The 25,472-nt window shown below is 37.8% G+C and overlaps 1 protein-coding gene across 3 annotated transcripts in view; it reads left to right on the top strand.

Annotated features, from left to right (window-relative positions):
* Positions 1–25,472, top strand: part of RNLS (renalase, FAD dependent amine oxidase) — a 310,861-nt gene that overhangs the window by 264,604 nt on the left and 20,785 nt on the right. For all 3 annotated transcript variants that reach the window (XM_073019161.1, XM_007963473.3, XM_073019162.1), the window contains exon 6: positions 5,533–5,708. In XM_073019161.1, coding sequence (XP_072875262.1) covers positions 5,533–5,708 — 176 coding nt within the window. The remainder of the gene's footprint in view (positions 1–5,532; positions 5,709–25,472) is intronic.

The raw sequence follows: 25,472 nt of genomic DNA, 5'->3' as shown, positions 1-25,472 counted from the left end.
TTTCTTTTTCTTCTTCTCTCTCAGGAATACCAACCAGTTGTAGGTTTGTTCACTTGATGTAATCCCATATTTCTCAAAGGCTTTATTCATTTTTCTAAATTCTTTTTTATTTTTGTCTGATTGGATTAATTTGAAAGACCAATATTCAAGCTCTGAAATTCCTTCTTCTGCTTAGTCTAGGTTATTGTTAAAGCTTCCAACTGTATTTTGAAATTTTTTCAGTGAATTTTTTTCATTCCAGAAGTTCTAATTGTTTGGGGTTTTTTGTTTGTTTTTTTGTTTTTGTTTTTGTTTTTGACACAGCTATGTCATCTTTTATATCCTGAATTGTTTTTCTAGTTTCCTTGTATTGGATTTCAACTTTCTCTTGGATCTCATTGAGTTTCCTTAAAATCTATATTTTGAATTATTTATCTGCCATTTCAGACTTTTCATTTTTGTTAGGACCTATTGCTACAGAGTAAATGAAATGCTTTGGAGGTGTCAATCCACTCTGAGTTTTTTTACTGCTAGAGTTCTTGCACTGATTCCTTCTCATATGAGGCAGCTATCACTGTTTATTTTTTATTTGCTGTCATTTGGATAAGACTTTTACATTTTGTAATTCTTTTTAATCTTGTGGGTATGTTGTATGTTGTGTATGATCATTTGGCCTCCTTTCCAGGTGCTTTCAGAGGACCAAGGTGCTGTATGGGCCCTTCATTGTGGATAGCTTTTGTGTGGTGGCTTTCTCAGATGCTGCTTGTTGTAGCAATGTATTCGACGTATGAGCCAATGCTCTATCTACTGTTTGGCTGAGGGTGTGGAAGTCTCATCACATGCACTAGCACTCAGCCCTTCTGGCAGCAGGTGTTTTATTTGTTGGTGGAGTTTAAGCTCTAGTCCAGTAGGTGGCACTTACGAGTAAGAGCTGGCCCACCCACAGGTAGATTGTTGGATCATGCTGAGGTCTTTGGGGAAGGAGCAGTGGGGGAAGTGCACCAGCTCCAGGAATGCCAGCTGCTTCCCGTTTCACACCATGTCACAAGGTTCACAAATTTCAGTTTATAAAGACTTTTTCCTTTGGTTCCCAGCTGCAATGTGGCTATGGGCTACTGATATACCATTTTGGCAGCTACCACCAAGATGGGCTTGGGGCAGAGCCTCTTCCTCCAGTCCAGAGCAGACAACTCTGTGGCTTGTCTGTCCTCCATTGCCAGGATGCTGCTGTTTTGTGTAGGGTCAGGGAGTTGGGCCCTGCCCTTTGTGCAAGCCCAAGCAGCACAGACTCACTTTCAGCAAGTATGGAGTCACTACAAAAAGTGTGATAAGTGCTTTCTCCAGGTGCACATATACCAGCCCCCAGCCAGGAGAACTACTACTGCATCCTCAACAGTGCTAAAGGTGGCAAGGGGTGGATGACTCCCTCTCTACAACCCTTCCTAACCATCAGTTCTACCCCCTTCACCAATTGGTGCCACTTCCTTCATTTCCTTTGTCCCAAGGGAGACTTTAGTGGGCTGTGCTCCCCATTCCCTTCAAGGCAGCCCACCAAGGGTGAGATCTCCAGGGCTCCCACAGCTCCCCAGGGACCCACCAGCCCCCTGTGTTTGCCAGAGACAGAGTGGGTTGTGGGGTATGTTTATGGGGAATCTCGTGGTGTGGTGACTCAAGGGTGGAGATTCCCTGGGCAGGGCAGTGTCCCACCACAGGTGCACAACCAGCATGACTCAGTTCGGCCATGTCAGTTCAGGTCTGAGGGGAGTATAGGCATGCTTAACATGAGCTGGCCACTTGGTTCTCTGCTTCTGGAAAATTTCCCCAAGTCACCACTGACAGCATTGCCCTTGATCTAGAGGGCAGAGGAGCTCCCCAACAGTTTGACAGTCTGTGAATTGTTCCAGGGGTGAAGGGAGCAGAGAAGCACTCCCACTACCCCTTACCAAAGGGTTCTGAGTTCCTCAGGGGTCAATCTCTGCCAGACCCTTGCTGCTTGTTTTTCCCTGTATCTCAGCTTTTTCCCCTGGGCACTCTGACAGGTCCTGGATCTCTTCTGTCAGTTTTTCATTTGGAACTTGTCCATTCACAGGTAACGTTGATCTTTCTGAAAAGATCTGGCATCTGATGTCACTAGATAGCATCTTGAAAACCAGCAGCTTGATGGTAACTGTTATAGAACAAAGTGAACATACTCAATGCTACTAAACTGTATACATAAAATAGGTTAAAACAGTAAATTTTATGTTATGTATATCTTACGAAACACACAAAAAATCAAATCCTGCTCTGCCTATACCCAGGAATAGTCTTCCATTGTCCCTGGGGTGTTGATATAATGATCAGTCTTAATGCTTTGAGAGAAGTCAATTCTGTTATCCCTTTCTAAAGCCGCTCTTTCAACAGTGGAGAGGTGAAAACAAGAATATTACTTACGAATGCCTTCTGTTTGTGTAGCACTTTATGTTTGAAGGAAGGCTTTTATGTGGGTAATTCATTTAATCCTCATAGCAGGCTTGTAAGGTCGGTAGTGTTGCTCCCTTTTAATTGATGGAAAAAAGTGAAGCCTGAGAGATTAAGTTGTCCACAATTACAGGGCTATTAAAGGTTGCAGAGGTTCAAATACTTATCTTCTGACTCTGTAGCCATTGATTTCCCAAAGTAGAGAAATAATTGTCAACTTACTATGAGCTTTACATTTAAAATGCCAAAAACTAGGTAATATTCTTGTTAAACTGAATAAAGAAAAGAAAAAGAAAAATAGCATCATTAACTTCCCAGTGACCAAGGAATAATGATTATGCTGAATTTATGCTCTAAATCCTATTAACATATTTGTGGCTTTTTATACTGCTCTGTTTTCGAACTTTGGTCACGTTTAAATTCTGCTTGGCTCTTTGTATTTTTAGACTTTAGCTTCTGAAAATATGCTCTAATTTAGGGTTGGGGGAGCTTTTCCCCAAAACTTACTGTTTTCAGTCATAGCTACTCAAATTTTCATCTAAATTTTCAAAATAAATATACGATTCCAATAAAAATAAGTAGCCAGGTTGTTCTCTCATTGTTATGCAAGAACTATTTCACTTTAGGTCTTAAATTTCATTTTTTATTGCTCTCCGTGGTGTGGATGGTTAATGTAAATGGAAGAAACCTGGCATCACACCATCACTGGTCTTAGTGACTTTATGAGTTCCCCCTAGAACAAATAGCTGGGTCAGTGCAACCTCCCAATTCTCAGCATGCAGCTAGCATTCATTTTCCTTTGAAGCCTGCCATGGATAAGTAAACTCAGAGCCTCAACTTCCCTGCTTCAGAATGCCGACCTAGTAGTTTTCTTTGTTGCTGGGAAGATGTGGTACTGTATGTGTCTCACGCGTCCGTGTGAAGAGACCCCCAAACAGGCTTTGTGTGAGCAACAAGGCTGTTTATTTCACCTGGTTGCAGGCGGGCTGAGTCCGGAAAAGGAGTCAGCAAAGGATGGTGGATTATCATTAGTTCTTATAGGTTTTGGAATAGGCAGTGGAGTTAGGAGCAATGTTTTGCAGGCAGGGTTTGGATCTCACAAAGTACATTCTCAAGGGTGGGGGAGATTATAAAGTACATTGATCAGTTAGGTTGGGGCAGAAATAAATCACAATGGTGGAATGTCATCAGTTAAGGCTATTTTCACTTTTGTGGATCTTTAGTTACTTCAGTCCATCTGGATGTATATGTGCAGGTCATTGGGGATATGATGGCTTAGCTTGGGCTCAGAGGCCTGACAGTATGGAAGAGGGGTAGCATTGATACCCCATCACTGTGAACAAGCCTCCCTTAATTTATTAACTGATAACATAAATAACACTTCCTAAGGCAATATGCAACAGATTTCTCACTGTGGTAGTATTCTGTGAAAGGAATTGAGATTTCCCACTCCTGGGTCCTTCCCTCTGTACAGAACCTGTAAAGTCTTCACCGACAGGTTACACATTGAACATTCAAAGAGATGGCCCCTCTGTTTCCTCTTTCAAGTTGTTTCAGCTACTCTGAGGTGAAAATACTGTACAGTCCAGCTTACCGTTGCATTTACTGCACAAATTCTGAATTCAGGTCCCTCACCTCATATACGTGAAACTCTTTGGAAGCATTCACTGCACTTTAAAAAGTTTGCAGCATGTTGGGACTCTCTTCTCTTGTGTTTTGCCATAAAATTCATAATCCAGGGTTCCTTGTGCTGAGTGCAATGGAAAAATGAAGTACTTTCATAAAACATGACTCACACCTATAATTTAGGCAACACTCAGGAAGCTTTACCCATGTATCTGGCTTATTGCTTCCATTCCCATAGCTTACATTTATTAAGCACCTACTCTGTGTCAGAAACTATGCTGAGTATTTCATGTGTACTATGTTATTTAATGCACATCATAGACCTATGTGGTGGCTACTAACTTATTCTCATTAAAAAAAAAAAAACCTGAAATGTAAAGAGATTAAGCAGGCACATAGTGAGTAAGTGGCTTATGTCAACTCTTTCTTTCCTGTGTCAATTGTACTGCTGTAACTCAAATAGATCATTGTATTACCTTTTACAATCCCAAGTTAAAGAATTTCCAGAATCAGGTTTGACATCTCCTATCGGTGCCTTACACACTTTAATATTCTCTTCTCTCAGGAGGGCGAGGTTCCAATTTTCATATTATATTCGTATGTTTTACATCTATCATTATTTTCCTCTCAGCTTTCTCTTCTGCATGATTCAAACAAATAATAGCAGACAAATTCTTGTTAATATTCTTCCAAGATGGTGCTTTCTAATGTCTCAGTTACTTATGTTTCTTTCAACTCAGACTTTATTTGATTGCTCTATATTCTACTAAGGAGTGAATGATACAAAACAGATATTCATTATTTGTGATTACGAACAGACAGCAAAAAAATCAATGGCAAACAAAAATGGAAAGTTGCTTCATGTTTTGAATGAGACAGACTTTTATTTTTAATGCTGATTAAAACATAAAGAAATGGTAATTAAAACATAGAGAAGAATATTATGAGGACAAGCCTGTTTTTAGAGAGGAGTTTGGTTTGTTTTTGTTCTGACATTTGTGTAATTTCAACAAAATATATTTCAACCCATTAAGCATTAATTGAATGAGACAAGTATTTATTGAATATCTACTTTGTTCTCAGAATTTATGAAGATTATAGACTCTGTATTAAAAAATAGACCCTGCCCTGAAGAGTTAGAAATTTTGTGAATGAGAGAAGACAAACCTAAATATAATTATATCCAAGGCAGTTCATATTAAATGAACTTCTACCCTTTCTTCCAGTTCTTTAGCAATATCTGACAATCTGTTCACTAAAACTTCTCTTTAATCTGTCTTCCTCTTCAGAGAAGTTTGATTTTGAATTTCAGAAATGCCTAATTTATGCTTTAAAGATTAGAATAAGTTTTTCCTCTACTTATTGCTTGATTATTGTGATCAATTCCCTAGTTTGAATTGCAATCCTGAGAGATACTTGCCTCCTACCCGCTTTAAGATGCATCTTTATGATCCTCTTATGCCACAGAGTCATCAGAAATTGGGCCTTCCCTCGTGATTCACACCACTGTCCCATTTGGAGTTATATACTTGGAACACAGCATTGAGGATGTGCAGGAGTTAATCTTCCAGCAGCTGGAAAACATTTTGCCAGGTTTGCCTCAGCCAATTGCTACCAAATGCCAAAAATGGAGACATTCACAGGTAATCAAATAATCCAGTGGTCTAAGTACAACAATTTTCTTAATAGGCTAACAGAACTGATGTTACTTCTTTATCTTTTGCATTCTCTAGTAAAAAAAATTAACTATGTGATCTTTGGAGCAAATATGTGTTTGCCCAACACATAAATATAACTTCTGCGGATTTTATTGTCCTGCTGTTTCTCAACAAGAAGTGCATACAATTTTCACCAATGTTATCTTCAAATTCTATCTCAAGACTTACAAACCTTGATATTCTAAGGTCTTCTCTTCAGACAAGGCAGCTTATATCCCCAAATGCAGCTGTTTCTTTGGGCTTCTTCTAGATCAGTACTGTGGATACTTAGAAACCACTATAACTTCCCAAAATTTTGCAATATGTCAAATTAACCTTGTAAGTGTATTTTGCTACCACAATTTTCATTTTTATTAAGTTTCCACTTTGGTTTTGACTGCTGCCAGCTGAGCTCTCTGTGGGAGAGACATAAGTACCTGCATAGGAGAGCTAGTTGAGCTGTTTTTCAGGGTTAGATTAAACCTGCCGATCACTCTACTAGTTCAAATTTAAAGCTCCTTATACTAAGTAAATGTTGACTTTTTCTGAAAATTTCTGCATATTTCAATGGAAGTGAGTATTCGTAGAAAAAGTCTTTTGATCCATAAACTCAGTAGTGAAGTCATTTAGGGGACAATGAAGCAAAGGGCAGATACAGGAGAAAAAGCAGTGAGTTTTCCATTTTTTTCCTGGGATTTCTGAGCTTGTTGACGAACTGATTTACCATCCCTATTGGTTATCCAAGCTGTGAAGCCTTTAGAAAAAGTGGTGTTGTGGGAAATTGCAGTTGGTTTTGTATATTTTAAAGGGCTTTCCAAAATCAGAGGAAATAGTAAATTACTTCCTAAAATATTGCAGCAGGCCTATGTTTTACTCTTATCTTCTCAAGTTAAATTATACAGTGAACCTTTGGGGAAAATATTTACTTAAGCACGTCATGGTCACTTTAGAAGACTTTACTTTTTCCTTTTAAAAGCATTGAAAAATCTAAATAACTATTCTCTGTAAGTGATATTGAACTCAATTTTAAGTTAGCTTAAATAAGAAAACAGGGAAATAATCTTGTTGATATATTTTGAAGCTAGATATATCACACATCAAGTCACTTTGTGATTTATAAATACTCCTTTAAAAGAAACATTCATTTATGAGGTTTCCTCTCATGCCTTTCTCGTAATTTATTAATAAACTGAAAAAGTGGGTTTAAAAATCTACTTATTTCTTAATATTTGATGTGTTAATAAAAATAGATTTGTCCTAACCACAAAATGGCCTAATCAAAGTTGTGCAATATCGCAAAATTTAATAAAAATCTTTGAACACAATGTACCTCCAAACCCTAGCAATGATTTTGTTACAATTTGGATGTTGAAATTGTCTCAATATATTTACAACTCTGAAGTCATGAAGTCTACATTGGCTGCAAAACCTGAAAAGGAGTAAGTTATCATGCAGACTTAGAAGTTTGCATGTTCCACTATTCATATACTTCTCATAGTACCTTGAGGATCATTTTACAGAACATAACATTCATTTATGGTAGAAATGTGGGAGGGTAGGGGACATAGTAGAAATCTCTATACCTTCCTCTCAGTTTTGCTATGAACCTAAAACTGTTCTGAAAAAGAAACAAGTGAAGTCAATTTAAAAATAGAAAAAAATCAAATTAAAAATGTATCTACTGGTAAAGATAAACCCTAAATAGATTATTTTAAATATATATTTTTTAAAAGCAGTTTTATGAGTTTGTTAGTTTTAGAAAAACTATAGTGATGAGCACACGAAGCCTCACAGAGATGAAATAACTTCCTTAAATCCCCACAGGTAATAATGACGAAACCAGTCTACCAGCCTCTCAAGTCCTTCCATCCTCTTCACCCACCTTATATTTCCTGTTGTTGTTGTAACAAATTCTCAAAAACTTGGTAGTGGGAAACAACACAAATTTATTTTCTTACACTCCTGGAGGTAAGAGTCGAAAATGGGTCTCACTGGAATAAAATCCAGGTGTGGCCAGGGCTGCATTCCTTTCTAGAGGCCCTAGGAGATAATCCATTTTCTTGCCTTTGTCATCTTCTAGAAGCTGCCCACATTCCTCAGCTTGAGACCCCTCCGATCTTCAAAGCCAGCAACAGCAGGTCAAATCCTTCTTCCACTCTGACCTTTTCTTCTACCTCACTCTTGTGGTGACATTGGGCCCACCTGTGTGATCCAGAATACTTACCCCATCTCAGGTTCAGCTGACTCATAATTTTAATCCATCTGCAACCTAAAATCTTCCTTTCCATTGACATAACATATTTGTAGGTTCCAGGCATTAAGACATGGATGTTTGTGATAGGGGCATTACTTCTGCCTGCCACACCCTCCTTTCTCCCAAATCCCCTGATGTATCCCCTTAATGAGGCATTATTTCCCTCTTCCTCATAAAACCTCTGGAGAGAGCATCAGCCCTGTAAGACTCAAGCCACCCTAAGGGAGCAGCTGCGATCTGCAAGAGATAAGAGGAGTATTTTGTGTGGGGACAGTTTCTGATTTCCTTGGTGTTGCTCTCCCAAGCCTAGTGCTGTTCGTAATGTCACATATCCATATCCACAATTGCAGCAGTGGGGTAAAAAATGTTTTCTCATTTGGTAACTCACTTATTCAATAAGCATTTAATGAATGCCTACAATATGCCTAGTACTCTGCTCAGGAAACCCTAGAGACTAATATTTGCCGACGGCCTTCTCCTAAGACTCTAAATTGAAGTTTGTCTTGGGTAAGATAATGGTGCATTCTTGTGGGTGCTGCTTTTAGGAAAGAGGCAGGTGAAGAAAGAAGGCATTTTTTGAAAGACTTAGGAGCTGTTTCTGTGCATCCCATTTTTAATTTGAATAAAGCACTTGAGTAGGTGGTTCAAACAAACAGAAAAGCAATGGCAGATTTTTTGTGGTTCTCAGTTCCTCCCTTTTGCAGCTATTTGCCTTCCATAATTTAAATGTTTAGCCAGTTAATATGACTTGATGCTTAGTTGGTTATGCATTGAATTAAGGTTTCTGTAACAAGTATGATATATTAACTCTTTCACTAGAAGCAGAATTACTGAAAATGTCTTTGCATGTACCTTGACAGGGGACATTTAATCAGTTTGATAACCCTAATACTCTGACCATTATTTTATGCTGTGCTTTCCTTCGTTTCAGTGTCTATCATGATGTCCTTCTCAAACTATAGTAAATATCTGCTTTGCATTCAGGTTTAGCTCTAATTTTCCCCATCTTTCTTCAATTCCAGAAAATGTTAGTGGCTCTTTTCCTTACTTTATTCAGCACTGTCATGATTACTTTGTTTTTTGGTCTCCAAATGTACATTCAGATACCAAGGAAATCAGGAGAGGAACTTAGGGGGAGGAAATGAATGAATACATTGAAATTCAATATCTTTGGAAAAAATAAATGGATGTGGATGTGTACTACCTTGTAAGCTTGTACAGTACAATGAGAAATCAGTTATCTTCTATAGTTATATATCTTCATTTAATATTTTGCCCTGAGCTTGTACCTTTTCTCTTTCTTTTCTTTTCTTTTGTTTTTTTTTGTTTTGTTTTGTTTTGTTTTTTTCAGAGGTAGGATCTAACTCTGTCACTCAGGTTGGAGTGCAGTGCATGATCAGAGCTGACTACAGCAGCCTGCCTCAAACTTCTTAGTTTGAGTGATCCTCTCACCTCAGCCTCCTGAGTAGCTGGGATTACAGGTGCACACTACTGTTCCTGGTTAATTTTTTAAAATGTTTGTAGTCATGGGGTCTTGCTATGTTGCCCAGGCTGGTCTCAAACTCCAGGACTCAAGCGATCTGCCTGCCTTGGTCTCTCAAAAGTGCTGGGATTGTAAGCATGAGCCACCGCACCTGGCCACAAACAGTATTTAAAATAACTCCAATCTTTACTGGTATCTCTTATAGAACTTTAAAGAATTTCCAAAATTTATCATTCACAACTCTTTTGGAAAGCTCTCCTCATTCCTGGTATGACCCTCTTATGAAAACTTTGAATCCTCTCTTTGCTCCCTTAATAACCTACAGAAACTTTCGCTGACAATCAGACATGTAGGCTTGTCATTTTTTTCTTTCCTTTCTTCAACCTTCCATTCACATTCTTCACTTTTGACTCTATCCTTTTATTCCCCTCCCACCTCTTAAACAAGGAAGTCTTTGCCCTTTTCAATAAAAGTTGCCATTTGGTTCCTTCAGGCCTTTTCCAGCTGATTCCCTTAATTACCCATAGTACTGCTAGGTGTTAAAAGGAGTAGAGAGAAAAGGGGAAATGGGCAATGGCTGAAGGCCAGAATTTTTCTTACAGATTTTGTTTGGTGGAGGAAGTGGGTGTGCACACAGAAGAGCTTGAGACCACTCGTACGCTTACATTATTCCCTCATGAGATTAATTTCTGGTGAGTAATAGTGTCTAATTTCAGCATTGAAAGGTCAGGTGGTAATTGATATTTTAATTTTTTCTTGCTTTTTCCGATGCATTTTCTTTTTCTTTTTCTTATTTTTTAACTTTTAAGCTCGGGGTACACGTGCAGGTTTGTTGTATGGGTAAATTTGTATCATAGGGGTTTGTTGTACAGATTATTTTATCACTCAGGTATTAAGCCTAGTACCCATTATTTCTCCTAATCCTCTCCCTTCTTCCACCCTATACCCTCCACCCTCTGATAGGCCCTAGGGTGTGTTGCTCCTCTCTATGCATCCATGTGTTCTCATCATTTAGCTCCCACTTACAAGTGAGAACATGCAGTATGTGGTTTTCTGTTCCCGCATTAGTTTGCTAAGGATAATGGCCCCTTGCTCCATCCATGTTTTCCTGCAAAGGACATGATCCCATTCTTTTTTATAGCTGCCTAGTGTTCCATGGTGTATATGTATCACCTTTTCTTTATCCAGTCTATTATTGATGGGAATTTAGGTTCATTCTATGTATTTGCTATTGTGAATAGCACTGCAATGAACATATGTGTACATGTATCCTTATAACAACTTATATTCCTTTGGGTATGCATCTAGAAATAGGATTACTGGGTTGAATGACATTTGTGATTTTAGGTCTTTAAGGAATCGCCACACTGTCTTCCACAATGGTTGAACTAATTTACAATCCCACCAACAATGTGTAAGCACTCCTTTTTCTCCTCAACCTCACCAGCGTCTGTTATTTTTTAATAACAGCCACTCTGACTGGTATGAGATTTCATTGTGGTTTTCATTTGCATTTCTCTAATGATCAGCGATGTTCAACTTTTTACCATGTAAATCTTGGCCATGTGTATGTCTGCTTTTGAAGTGTCTGCACATGTCCTTTGCCCACTTGTTAATGCAGTTGTTTTTTTCCTGTAAGTTTGTTAAGTTCCTTATAGATGCTGGATATTAGACCTTTGTCAGATGCATAGTTTGCAAAAATTTTCTCTTATTCTATAGGCTGTCTGTTCACTCTGTTGATAGTTTCCTTTGCTACGCAGAAGCTCTTTAAATCGATCTCATTTGTCAATTTTTGCTTTTGTTGCAATTGCTTTTAGCATCTTGGTCATGAAATCTTTGCCTCTTCCTGTGTCCAGAATGGTATTGCCTGGGTTGTCTTCCAGGGTTTTTATAGTGTTGGATTTTTCACTTAAGTCTTTAATTCATTTTGAGTTAATTTTTGTATATAGTATAAGGAAGGGGTCCAGTTTCAGTCTTCTGCATATGGCTAGCCAGTTCTCCCAGCATCATTTATTGAATAGAGAATCCTTTCCCCATTACTTGTTTTTGTCAGGGCTGTCAAAGATCAGATAGTTGTAGGTGTGTGGCCTTATTTCTAAGTTCTCTATTCTGTTCCATTGGTCTATGTGTCTGTTTTTGTGCCAGTATCATGCTGTTTTAGTGCCTCCAGTTTTGTTCTTTTTGCTTGGGATTGCCATGGCTATTCAGGCTCTTTTTAAGTTGCATATAAATTTTAAAATAGTTTTTTCTAGTTTTTTGAAGAATGTTAATGGTGGTTTAATAGCAATAGCATTGAATCTATAAATTGCTCTGGGTAGTATGGTGACTTTAACAACATTGATTCTTCCTATCCATGAACATGAAATGCTTTTCCATTTGTTCGTGTCATCTCTGTCTTCTTGGAGCAATGTTTTGTAGTTCTCCTTGAAGAGATCTTCCACCTCCCTGGTTAGCTGTGTTCCTAGGTATTTCATTCTTTTTTTTTTTTTTAATTTTATTTTATTTTATTTTATTTATTTATTTATTTATTTATTTATTTTTTTTTTTATTTTTTTTTTTGAGACGGAGTCTCGATCTGTTGCTCAGGCTGGAGTGCAGTGGCCCGATCTTGACTCACTGCAAGCTCCGCCCCCCGGGTTCACGCCATTCTCCTGCCTCAGCCTCCCGTGTAGCTGGGACTACAGGCGCCCGCCACCGCGCCCGGCTAATTTTTTGTATCTTTAGTAGAGACGGGATTTCACAGTATTAGCCAGGATAGTCTCGATCTCCTGACCTCGTGATCTGCCCGTCTCGGCCTCCCAAAGTGCTGGGATTACAGGCGTGAGCCGGTATTTCATTCTTTTTATGGCACTTGTGAATGGGATTGCATTCCTGATTTGGCCCTCGGCTTGACTATTGTTGATATATAGGAATGTTAGTGATTTAGTGATTTTCGTATGTTGATTTTGTATCCTGAGACTTTGCTGAAGTTGTTTATTAGCTTAAGAAGCATTTGGGCTGAGACTGTGAGGTTTTCTAGATATAGGATCATGCCATCTACAAACAGGGTAGTTCAACTTCCTCTTCCTATCTGGATGCCCCTTATTTCTTTCTCTTGCCTGATTGGCCGGGTGGGCCAGGACTTCCAAAATTATGTTGAATAGGAGTGGTGAGAGAGAGCATCCTTGTCTTTTGCTGGTTTTCAAGGGGAATGCTCCTAGCTTTTGCCCATTCAGTATGATGTTGGCTGTGGATTTGTCGTAGATGGCTCTTATTATTTTGAGGTATGTTCCTTCAATACCTAGTTTATTGAGAGTTTTTCACATGAAGGGGCATTGAATTTTATCGAAAACCTTTTCTGTATCTATTGAGGTAATCATATAGTTTTTGTATTTAGTTCTGTTTACATGATGAATCATATTTATTGATTTGCATATGTTGAACTAACCTTGTATCCCAGGGATAAAGCCTACTTGATCATGGTGGATAAGATTTTGATGTGCTGCTGGATTTGTTTGCCAGTGTTTTTTTGAAGATTTTTGCCTCAATGTTCAAGGATATTGGCCTGAAGTTTTCTTTTTTTGTTGTATCTGTGCTAGGTTTTGGTATCAGGATGATGTTGACCTCATAGAATGAGTTACAGAGGGGTCCCTTCTCCTCAAATTTTTGGAACAGTTTCAGCAGGAATGGTACCGGTTCTTTGTACATCTGCTAGAATTCAACAGTGAATCTGTCTGGTCCTGGGATTTTTTTGGTTGATAGGCTATTTATTACTGACTCAACTTCAGAGCTTATTATTGGTCTGTTCCGGAAATCAGTTTCTTCATGGTTCAGTCTTGGGAGGGTGTATGTGTCCAGGAATATATACATTTATTCTATATTTTCTAGTTTATGTTCACAGAGGTGTTCATAATATTCTCTGATGGTTGTTTGTATTTCTGTAGGGTCAGTGGTAATATCCTGCTTGTTTTTTCTTATTGTGTTTATTTGGATCTTCTCTCTTTTCTTCTTTATTAGTCTAACTAGCAGTCTATGTATTTTATTAATTTTTTTCCAGAAAACAGCTCCTGGATTCATCGATCTTTTGAATGATTTTTTTGTATCTCAATCTCTTTCAGTTTAGCACTGATTTTGGTTATTTCTTGTCTCTGCTAGCTTTGGGATGTATTTGCTCTTGGGTCTGTAGTTATTTTAGTTGTGATGTTAATTGTTTGTTTGAGATCTTTCTGACTTTTTGATGTGGGCATTTGGTGCTATAAATTTCCCTCCTAACACTGCCTTAGCTATGTTCCAGAGATTTGGATATGTTGTATCTTTGTTCTCATTAATTTCAAATAACTTCCTGATTTCTGTCTTTATTTTCATTATTTACCCAAATGTTATTCAGGAGCAGATTATTCCATTTTCACATAACTGTATGGTTTTGAGTGAATGTCTTAGTCTTGATTTCTAATTTGATTGTGCTGTGGTCTGAGAGATTCTTATTATTTCAGTTCTTTTGCATTTGCTGAGGAATTTTTTACTTCCTATTATGTGATCAATTTTAGAGTGTGTGTGTGTGTGCCATGTGACAATGAGAAGAATGTATAGTCTGTTGTTTTTAGGTGGACAGTTCTGTAGATATCTGTCAGCTCCTTTTGATCTAGTGCTGAGTTTAAGTACTGAGTATCTTTGTTAATTTTCTGTCTCTATCATCTGCCTAATGTTGTCAGTGGAGTGTTAAAGTCCCCCACTATTATTGTGTCAGAGTCTAAGTCTATTTGAAAGTATCTAAGAACTTGCTTTATGCATCTGGGTGCCCTGTATTGGGTACATATATATATAGGATAGTTAGATCTTCTTGTTGAATTGAACCCTTTACCATTATGTAATACTTTTCTTTTTTTATCTTTGTTGGTTTAAAGTCTGTTTTGTCTGAAACTAGGATTGCAACCCCTGCTTTCTTCTCTTTTCCATTTCCTTGGTAGACCCCTTTATTTTGAGCCTATATGCATCATTGCATGTGAGATGGGTCTCTTGAAGACAGCATAATGGGTCTTGGTTTTTTATCCATCTTGCCACTCTTTGTCTTTCAGTTGGGACATTTAACCCATTTGTATTCAAGTTTTGTACTGATATGTGTATACTTGATCCTGTTATCATGATGTTAGCTTGTTGTTTTGCAGACTTGTTTATGTGGTTGCTTTATGGTGTCACTGGTCTATGTACTTCAGTGTGTTTTTGTAATGGCTGGTAACCATCCTTCCTTTCCATATTTAGTGCTTCCCACAGGAGCTCTTTTGTAAGACGGGTCTGGTGGTAACGAGTTCCCTCAGTATTTGCTTGTCTGTAAAGATTCTTATTTCTTCTTCTTCTTCTTTAAGCTTATGAAGCTTAGTTTTGCCAGATATGAAATTCTGAGTTGGAATTTCTTTCCTTTAAGAATATTGAATACTGGCCACCAATCTTTTCTGGCTTATAGAGTTTCTGCTGAGAGGTCCGCTGTTAGTCTGATAGATTTCTCTTTGTAGATTACCTGACCTTTCTCTCTTGCCACCTTTAACATTATTTTTTTTCATTTTGACCTTGGAGAATCTCACAGTTATGTATCTTGGGGATAATCTTCTTGTGAAGTATCTTACTAGGGTTCTCTGCATTTCCTGAATTTCAATGTTGGTTTCTCTAGCTAGGATGGAGAGACTCTCATGGACAATGTCCTGAAGTATGTTTTCCAAGTTGGTTCTATTCTTTTCATCTCTTTCAGGGACACCAGTGATTCATAGATTTGGTCTCTTTACATATTCTGATATTTCTTGGAGGTTTAGTTCACTCTTTTTCATTCTTTTTTCTCCATTCTTGTCTGACCATCTTATTTCAGAAAGCCAGTCTTCAAGCTCTGAGATTCTTTCCTCCACTTGGTCTATTCTGCTGCTAATACTAGTGATTGCATTATGAAATTCTTGTAATGTGTTTTTCAGCTCTTTCAGGTCAGTTACGTTCTTTTCTAGACCGATTATTTTGTCTGTCAGATCTTGCCTTGTTTTATCATTATTTTTAGCTTCCTTGGATTGGGTTTCAACATACTCCTGTAGCTCAGTGTTCTTCATTCCTATCCATATTCTGAATTCTATTTCTGTCATTTTGGCTGTCTCAGCCCAGTTCAGAACTCTTGCTAGAGAGGTAATGTGGTCATTTGGAGGAAAGAAGGCACTCTGGCTTTTTGAGTTTTCAGAGTTCTTGCATTAATTCCTTCTCATCTTTGTGAGCTTATGTACCTTCAGTCTTTGAGGTTGCTGACCTTTGGATTTTTTGCCTTTTTTATCCTATTTGATGACCTTGAGAGTTTGATTGTGGCATAAGGTCGATTCAACCAACTGGCTTCATTTCTGAAAGACTGTAGGGGGCCAACACTTAGCTCCCAACTCCTGGACTGAATGCTGTAACTCTGCAGGACTCGTAGTGGGCCCCAGCTTTGTTCTCTGGCTTCTCAAGGTTAGCAGCCCACGGTGATGGTGGGACCAAGATATGGCTGCTGCAGCAGAGTATTAGCAGATGCCAGGGTACATGCCTCCCTGTGGGTGTTCACCACATTGGTGGAGGCAATGCGGTTGGTGACTGTGTGCACAGTCACACTGGAGGTGGTGTTGGCTCAGGGGCAGGGTGCTGACTGGCACAGGTCTGGGTGCCTTCTCTTTGCACTGGAAGTGGGAGTGATCACTCAGGGAAGAGGAGGATCTGCTGTTCTCTGTGCAGTGTTAATACAAGGGTGAGACACTAATGGAGGTGAGGCTGGCTGGTTTTGTGCCCACCAAGGCTGTCTGCAATGGTGGTTGGTTGGGGGAGGGTGGGGGAGTGCACTCTCGCAGAAGAAAAGCAAAACCTACCCCATGCAGACATGCACCAGCAAAGCAATGCGGACAGTTGCCATGGGCCTTGGGGAAGCTGTAGTATGGGGAAGAAGTAGGCAGGCTGGTGCATGATTGTAGAGGCTGCCCTACTGGAGCTCTGCACTCATCAGGCACAGTCCACCAGTACAGAAGCTATGGTGTAGGGCCCCAGGATACCCGGGACTGCCCTGCAAGCAGGCATGGCCTGAGCTGGTTCTCAGGTCAACCTAGCCCCATCTAATAGGCAAGATAGTTTTTCAGAGATCAGGTCCAACAGTTCGTCTAGGGCTAAAGTCTTCTAGGAGCAAGTCTAGCCTAGAGGCATGGCCATCCTTGGCTGTACCTCACTACTGATCCTCCTGCACCAAACCATCTGGGCTCCACATCAACTGGCTTGCTGCCCCTACCTCTTCTCTAAGCAGCTCTCCCTACCAACTTGATTTCCATGGTGATTGAGGAGTCTTCTCCTGCCAGAGTTCCACAGGCCTATGGTGAGAGCAGGTTGCTCCTCGCCTGTTCAACTCACCCACTCCCCTGGAGCCATTGTGGGCCAGTAATGAGTCCAGGTGTGCAGTAGCCCCATGCAGTGTTCCAAGCTTTCTCCTTCTTTAGTCCAGCTTCTGTCTTCCCTCAGTCCACTTTGGGTGCCTTCCTTCTGAAGATCTATTAGGAGCATGCCAGTTGTCTTGGTCCCTTGGTGGGAGCCATTCCACCTGGCTGCATCTAGTCAACCATCTTGCCTTCCGCCTGCATTTTCTGTTACCCTCATTGTCTCCCTTTAGGTGAGTTGGAACTGGAAGGTAGTGGCTGATATCATAAATATAACAAACTTGTAAATCCAAAAGATTGGTGTCCTCTTCAAAGTAGTCAGCCACCTCAGCAAACTGCACGCTTATTTCAATAAAACTGGGCATCTCTTTCATAGTCTGACACATATTCTTCAATATATCATCAGTTGGATCAGGTCTTTGAAACTTGAGGTTCAATTTATTGTTTTAAAAACCACAATCATTTGTACTTAACTCATTTAAATACAGTCTTAACAATTAAAAAAATTTAGAGGTAACTAAAAAACATACAGCTGGCTTATATTTGTTTATCTGTTTTAATGTAGCCAGTAAGCTGATTTTAAAAGTAATTTTAAGTCTGACAACCTTCAAAGACATTGGGCAGTTCATCATCATGGATATAAATATATCACCTTCTAAGATAAGTACTTTGAAAGACAACAATCAATTGTGTTTATCAGTTAAAGTATATTAGGTGTTTTGTTTCGTAGTTCTTTTCTATAATAAAATCAAGCTCTTTTCGTTATTCTGCCACAATTGCTATGATTTTTCTCCCATATTTGTGCTTTATAATTCCTGGATTTTTAATAATGTGAGGTAATTATGATCTTGGACTTTGGCATAACACAGACTTATTTCAAACCTTTGGGCAGGCTGGACTGTAACTCTATGTCTCAAGGTTCTCATCTGTAAATGGTAACAACTGAACAGATCCCTTAGACTTGTGGTTAAGGTGAAATGAGAGAACACAGTAGAAAACATTTACTGCAGACATTAGTACAAAGCAAGTTATCAATTAATATTACCAGTAGTAGCAGTAAGAGGAGGAGGAGATGGGGTGACAGTGCTTCGATGGTCATTTTTTTGTTGGTAGCTTAGCTCTGTGTTCGTTGCTCTCTTTTCTTGATTACCTCTATTCATGCCCACATGTCCCACTTTTTCTCTTTTCTTTCTCACTTTTTTATCTTTTCAAAATTTATCTCTTTTCTCTCTGTTTTATATAAGTAAATAGTCTGGATAGGAATTTTTCACTAGGTCCAATTCAATGCCAGGGACTATGACACTTAAGTCATTACCATAAGGGACTGTTGAATAACATCAGAACAAGGTGTGATGGAAGTGGTAGATCCCTGTGGACACAAGGAACACTTGCCAGTGGTTGTTGTTGTTGCTATTTTTTAAGCTTAAAGATTTTCCAGCTTCCTGCCAATCATTCCTAAACTAAAACTTGCACATTTTCCAGTGTTTGATAATTTAACACAGTTGGGCCATGAGTCAACATTTCCCAACAAGAAATTACAGTCACAAGAGTATCTTGCTTATGTATCATAAGTTATAGTGACCTTTGCATAACCAAAATGGGCCCTTTGGGATAGGTGGACTGTAGTATGACCCAGTTTATCAACATCAGGAAACCTAACAGGTGTCAGTCATAAGCATTGCATTGAGTAATTGCCCACCTCCTTGTCATCAGCACATAACTAACCACTTGTTTCAGTGGTTTATTATGAGGTAGTACATATGTGTGAGATCATTAGCTGAGAAATTCTGATCATTGAATTAGGATGTACAGTCACAGTTTAATTGAAGTTTATATAGGCAGATATTTCCCCTTTTCACAAAATTCCATATTACATAAACTATTAAGTGTTTTAACGTGTAAGAATTTAATGAAGTCATTTTTTTCTCATATACTCTTGGGACTTATTCTGCCATGTAGTCAGTATCACACTTATTCAGAGTAACTAATTATTTTGACCAGCAAATACTTTATTAAAAACTTTAAAAAGGAGTCTGTGTCATTGGTACTGGGCAAATACTAAATATATTCACTTGCACCCAGCATTAATGCTTAACATTGGATGGTGGATGTTATTACAGAGGCATAGATGCTCTACAAGAAATAGGCCCTATTTCAATACTTTCCCATAAAGAGTAAATCTACTTGATCTATTTAAGTAAACATCAGTATTATGCTATAAAACTAACAAACAAAAAAAGTTTAGTAGTCATATCCACATCATAAATTAATACCATATACTCATCTGTTCATTAAACACACATTTGTTGAGCGTCTACTATGTGTCAAACATTGAACTGGGTTCTAAAGACTCAAAGACACCTCCCTTCCTGTAAAGAGTTTCCCATATAATCAATCAGCAAGGGTAACCAATAAGCACATAATCCTGATATAGTACAGTTTGTTATACAAAAACTATGTACAACATACTATGTGAGCACAGAGCAGACTTGGGGAGGAAGTGGTAAGAGGTAACTTCCTAAAAGAAGATGTCACTTGAGCTAATTCCTTCAAGATGAGGGAAGACAGGTCAAGTCAGTGATGCTGGAGCAATGTTCCAAGAACACATGCACTTTTGCAGAAGCAAAAGAGGCAAAGAACACTTGAGTAATGACCAGTAGCTCAGTTTGGTGGAAATTGAACTTGATCTTTGCCATCGTGTGTTGTAGCACTAATGTATACCATGATAATTCACATCAGCATTTTATTAGACAGTCTCTCTTTCTCTCTTTTTCAAGAATGCAACTTATTAATTCCTTACTCACTGTAGCTCAATGGGCTCTATATGTAACTCACTTTATACTCCAACTACCTTGTGGAGTTTGTATCCCTTCCCCATCACATAGGTGAGAAAACTGAGGATTAGAGGGCTCAGGTATCTTATGTGTGTTTCAGCTGCTAGGAAGTGGCAAAGCTGACATTCAAATGCAGGCCTATTTAAAAGCTAGTGCTTTTAAACACCTCACTTAACTGCAGTAATTTTTTAAGTTCTGGCTTTCTCCCAATTATGATACCTTCTTATACCATTCTTTTTTTGCTGCTGTCAGCTAGAGATAATCATAGTTAACATTTATACTCTGATTTTAGAAAACACTTGTATACTTGTTATCATTTGATCCTCACAACTGTTCTGACAGATCAGGAAGTAAATATTATCTTTGCTTTAAATGAGGAAATCAATGTTCCTATTGAACATTTTTCTTAAAGAACTAGTGAACAACAAAATAGAATTTGGAAAACACAACTTTATATTCAAAAGTTGATGTTTCACAGCATATACAAAAATTAACTAAAAATGGATCATAAACCTAAACATAATACCTTAAATTCTAAAACTGCTAGATGAAAACATAGGAGAAAATCTTTATGACCTTGGATTTAGTAAACGTTTCTTTCTTTTTTTTTTTTTTTTTTTGAGATGGAATCTTGCTCTATTTCCAGGCTGGAGTGCAGTGGCGCAATCTTGGCTCACTGCAACCTCCCCTTCACAGGGTCAAGCAATTCTCCTGCCTCAGCCTCCTGAGTAGCTGGGATTACAGGCACACACCACAGTGCCCGGCTAATTCTTTTGTAGTTTTAGTAGAGACGGGTTTGGCCAGGCTGGTCTTGAACTCCTGACCTCAAATGATCCACCCATCTCGGCCTCCCAAAGTGCTGGGATTACAGGCATGAGCCACTGTGCCCGGCAACATTTCTTAGATAGAACACAAAAAAACACAAACCATACAGAAAGAAACTGATTAATTGAGCTTAATTAAAATCAAAAACAGTGTCTTTGAAAGACACTATTAGGAAAATGAAAAGACAGCCACAGACTTGGAGAAAATGTTGCAAAGGACTATCTGTAAAAACCTTTATCAGTAAAAGGCTAGTATTCAGAATATGCAAAGAACTCTCACAAATCAATAATTTAAAAAACAAACAGCACGATCATCTAAAAATGGGCAAAAGACTTAAAAGAGTACTTCACTAAAGAAGAGATGTGAATTTACTGTGGGGTTATAAGAATTCTACACTGAAAACTACAAAACATTGCTGAAAGACATTTAAAAAGACCTGAATAAATGAAAACACATCATATATTGAAAGATGTAATATTTTTAAGATGGCAGTATCAACTAGAGTGATCTACAGACTCGTTTCAGTCTCTATCAAAATTGCAGTGGCCTTTGCAGAAATGAAAAAGCCAAAATTTATATGGAACCACAAGGACCCCCTGATAGCCAAAACAATCTTAAAAAAAATAACAAAGTTGGAGGACTCATACGTTCTCATTTGAAATCTTACTGCAAAACTACAGTAATCAAGACGCTGTGGCACTGACATAAGGACAGGCATAGATCAATGGAATGTAATTGAAAGTTCAGAAATAAACCCATAGCTATAGTCAATTGATTTATGACAATATTCTCAAGAACATTCAATGGAGAAAGAATAATCTATTTCAATAGATAATGCAGGGACAACTGGATATCCACATACAAAAGAGTGAGCTAGACCCTTACATCACACTGCACACAAAAATTCACTCAAACTGGACCAAAAACCTAAATGTGCAAGGTAAAATAATAAAACTTCTGGAAGAAAACATATTGGTAAATCTCCATAACCTCTGATTTGGCACTGGTTTCTTAGAAATGACACCAGAAATATAAGCAACAAAAGAAAAGATAATTTGGACTTCAATACTTTTGTTCATCAAAGTATTATCAAAACAGTGAAAAGATAACCCAAAGAATGGGAGAAAATATTTATGAGTCACATATCTGATAAGAATCTACTATCTAGAATGTATAAAGAACACTTACAACAGCAAAAAAAAAAAAAAGAAAAGAAAGAAAGGAAAAACCCAACCCAATTAAAAAATGAGCAAAGGACTTGAATAGACATTTTGCCAAAGAAGAAATACAAATGGACAATAAGCACATGAAAAGGTGTGTGAAATCATTATTCATTTGGGAAATGCAAATCAAAATCACAATGAGATACTATTTCACTTCCATTAGGATGGCTGTAAGATACAGAATAACAAGTGTTAGAGAGGATGTGAAGAAATGGAACACTTGTACTTTGCTGGTGGGCATGTAAAATGGTGCAGCCACTGTGGAAAAAAGCTTGGTGGTTCCTCAATAAGTTAAGCATAGAATTACAATATGACCCAGCAATTCCACTCCTAGTTGTATAATTAAAAGAAATGAAAGCATGTGTTCAAACAAAACTGCATACACAAATGTTCATAACAGCACACTTTAGCCAAAAGTGGAAACAACCTGAATGTCTATCAACTAATGAATGGATAAACTATATATTATATCCATACAGGGTAATATCATTCAGCCATAAAAAGGGATGAAGTACTGATACATGCTGTAACATGGTGGATGAACCTTGAAAACATGTTATATGATAGAAGTCAGTCATAAAGATAACCTCTTGAATGATTCCATCCATATGAAACATGCAGTATAGGCAAATCCATAGAGACAGAAAGCAGATTAGTGTTTACCGGTCACTAATTGCAAATTTTATGTGTATTTCACAAAACACACAAAAAGAAGAGATGTGAATGGCAGTTGAGCACACAGAAAGATAATGACCATCAATGGTCATTAAGGAAGTGCAAATTACAACTACAATGAAATACCATGACACACCTACAAGAAAACATGCTATGTGAAAGAAACCAGTCACGGCTTGGATCAGAAACTCTGAAGATGACAAATGCTGGCAAGGATGTGAAACAACTGGAACTCTCACATATCACTGGTAGGAATGCAAAATGGCACAGCCACTTTGAGGAATACTTTGGCAGTTTCTTACAAAGTTAAACACGCACTTACCATGTGACCCAGCAACACCACCCTTAGAGATTTACCCAAGAACAATGAAGGCATGCATCCTCATGAAAACCTATATCCAAATAATATGAGCAGCTTTCTTAATCATTGCTGAATAGTGGAAATAACCTAAATATTCATTACCTGCTAAGTGGGTAAATATTATACATCCATAAATGAAAAACTACTCAGTAATAAAAAGGAGCAAACTAGAAATATTTATAATAATGTAAATGAATCTCAGAAGCGTCATCTCAGTGAAAGAAGTCAGACTCAAAGTCTGTGTGTATGACTTTCTGGAAAAGGTAAAACTGTAGAGACAAAAAACAGATTAATGTTAGCAGGGGCTGTGATTGAGAGGAAGGGATTAACTGCAGTGTGGCATAAGGGAAATTTAGGGGGTGGTGGAAATGTTCTCTGTTATTTGTAGTGGCTGTTACACAACTGTATATGTTGTCAAAATATATAGAACAATACACACAAAAAATAAATTTTACTGTATATAGGTTCAATTAAGCTGACTTTTAAAACCACCTGTTTTTTATTCTCCATTATTATCTTTCTAAGGAACACAGTATTAAATTTTTTAATACTTTTAATTTAATTTTCACAGTATTAAAAGTAGAAGGAAGTTCGTTTCTAGACCTGAAGATCAAAATGCTGCATTCTTTCTTGCCATAATCCTATGGCCCAGATATAAAGTCATTGGGTCCATTCAACATGAATGAGAACCAGGAAGAAATGTCAATGTCATGCTTATGGGTCATCAAGAAGAATAAATAGGGAATGGGAGAAGAAGTGCAGAAAAATTGAGTCTGCAGGAAATCAACCAGCTGTCAACCTACAGAGGGGGAAGAGGTAGTAGTGAGGCCCAGTTCAGGAGGAAAAGTGATTTTCAGTTTATCTCTGGACTCATGACTTTATCATGGAAAGCATTCTCAGTCCTTTGCATCCTAGAATCCCAAGCAATTGGATCCTTTGAGAAAGTGTGACAGAGCGTTTATATTTAGATGAAAACAAAAGAATTCCAAATCTGTTAAATCAATTTACAGAAAGGAGCTGGTTTTTGTACCCTCACACTTTCCATAGTGCTCAGCAACTACTGAGAACAAAACAAATATTTGAAGAATTAATGAATGAATATACTAAAACTTGCTGAAGGGCAGAACAATTTTCTATTAAATTAAAAACTCTAAAGGCGAATGTAATATGACTGTTGTTCTGTCCATTATTACTTCAGTAGTACTAGAGAAAACCGTATTTCATTCTTTATTGTGTGCTTGTTCTGAACAAGTCCTCGTCAAAAGAGTTTGCTCCAGTATTTTCAGGGTTTTAAAAGATAGAATAGATCGAAACAGAGTCAGTGTAGACCTCAACAATTGAATATACAATTTCAGCAAAGTATGTCCTTTGCAGTTTGAGCCACTAAAGCTACTACATGGATCATATAATTGATTTGTGGCACATTCTGCCTGCATCTACCCAATGGTTTATTAAAATAGAATAGACAAATGCCAATAAAATGAAAAGCTCCACTGAGAATTGAGCAAACCACATTGCTTTCTTCACACCTAGGGTATTCCAACCAATAGTAATTTTGCAGCAGCTCTCTGTAGTACCAGATACAGAGCTCAGTAATCAGGAGTCCACAATACAAGTAAACCTTTCTCTAAAGCACAACAAAGAAATGAGTTTATGAAATCACCATTAAATATAATAGAACACTGGAGAGATGAGTAGAACAGAGGAAAGATGAAATGATGAACACAACACATAAGAACCAATTAAAAATGTACCATCTCTGCAGGAAAGCAACCATGTGTTGATAAAGCTCTTTATGAATATTAAGTACCGTAGCATAAGATGATTAGAACTGAGAGTCTCAAAAATCTGTGGCCGAAAGAGGTTCAATTATCAAAGAAAGATACCTAAAAATAGATTAAATGGTATAATCAGCTCCCCAATTTATCATTATTATCCCAGTTTGGAATATCACTTATCTTTAGTAAGATGCAGTGTAGTGTGTGGTTAAGAAATAATCTTTATCCTCACTTTTCTTAATAATATAACATATACATTTCATATGTGTATGATTTCTACTTTGCTACAAAAATCTGAGCATAGAGAATCAACTGTTTTAAGAAAGAATTTTTAAAATTAAATCAGAATAGGTGTTGTGCTGGGCAATTCAGTTGCTCAGGAACTGGGATAGAGTGGTGAGGGGTTAAGTGTGACAAAATAGAATGTGGTTAATAGCATAGTTATTTGGAGGGCGGGGACGGAAAAGCAAAATTTAGAGACTCAGAAACTAAAGAAAATTATTTTCATAGAGAAAAAAATTCCACCACTTTTAGAGATCAGTTGAACACTGAGAATACAAAAATTTCAAAACTTTGAATTAGCTTTTTTGTTGGCCTGTGTTGATTTATTCTTTGAGCAAATATTTATTCAATGCCAGTCATATACAGTGGAGTAATAGATACCAGAAATACAAAGATGAGTAAGACACAGCCCCTATAGCTTGCTATTTTAAGGACTCAAAAGGCTTTTAAACATCAAACATCTCTTACCAAATTGCATTTTGGTTAGTTGTGTGTAGAGGAATTAACAACATTTTGTTGGATTTTTGTCAAACCCCAAAAGGATTTTTTAAAAATAGGAGAACATTAAGGATAAATACACCCCTAGTAGAAGTAGAAACAT

Source organism: Chlorocebus sabaeus, chromosome 9, assembly GCF_047675955.1.
Source record: "Chlorocebus sabaeus isolate Y175 chromosome 9, mChlSab1.0.hap1, whole genome shotgun sequence".
Taxonomy (NCBI): Eukaryota; Metazoa; Chordata; class Mammalia; order Primates; family Cercopithecidae; genus Chlorocebus; species Chlorocebus sabaeus.
The sequence above is the reverse complement of the archived record's forward strand: the minus strand, read 5'-3'. Positions and strand labels throughout refer to the sequence as shown.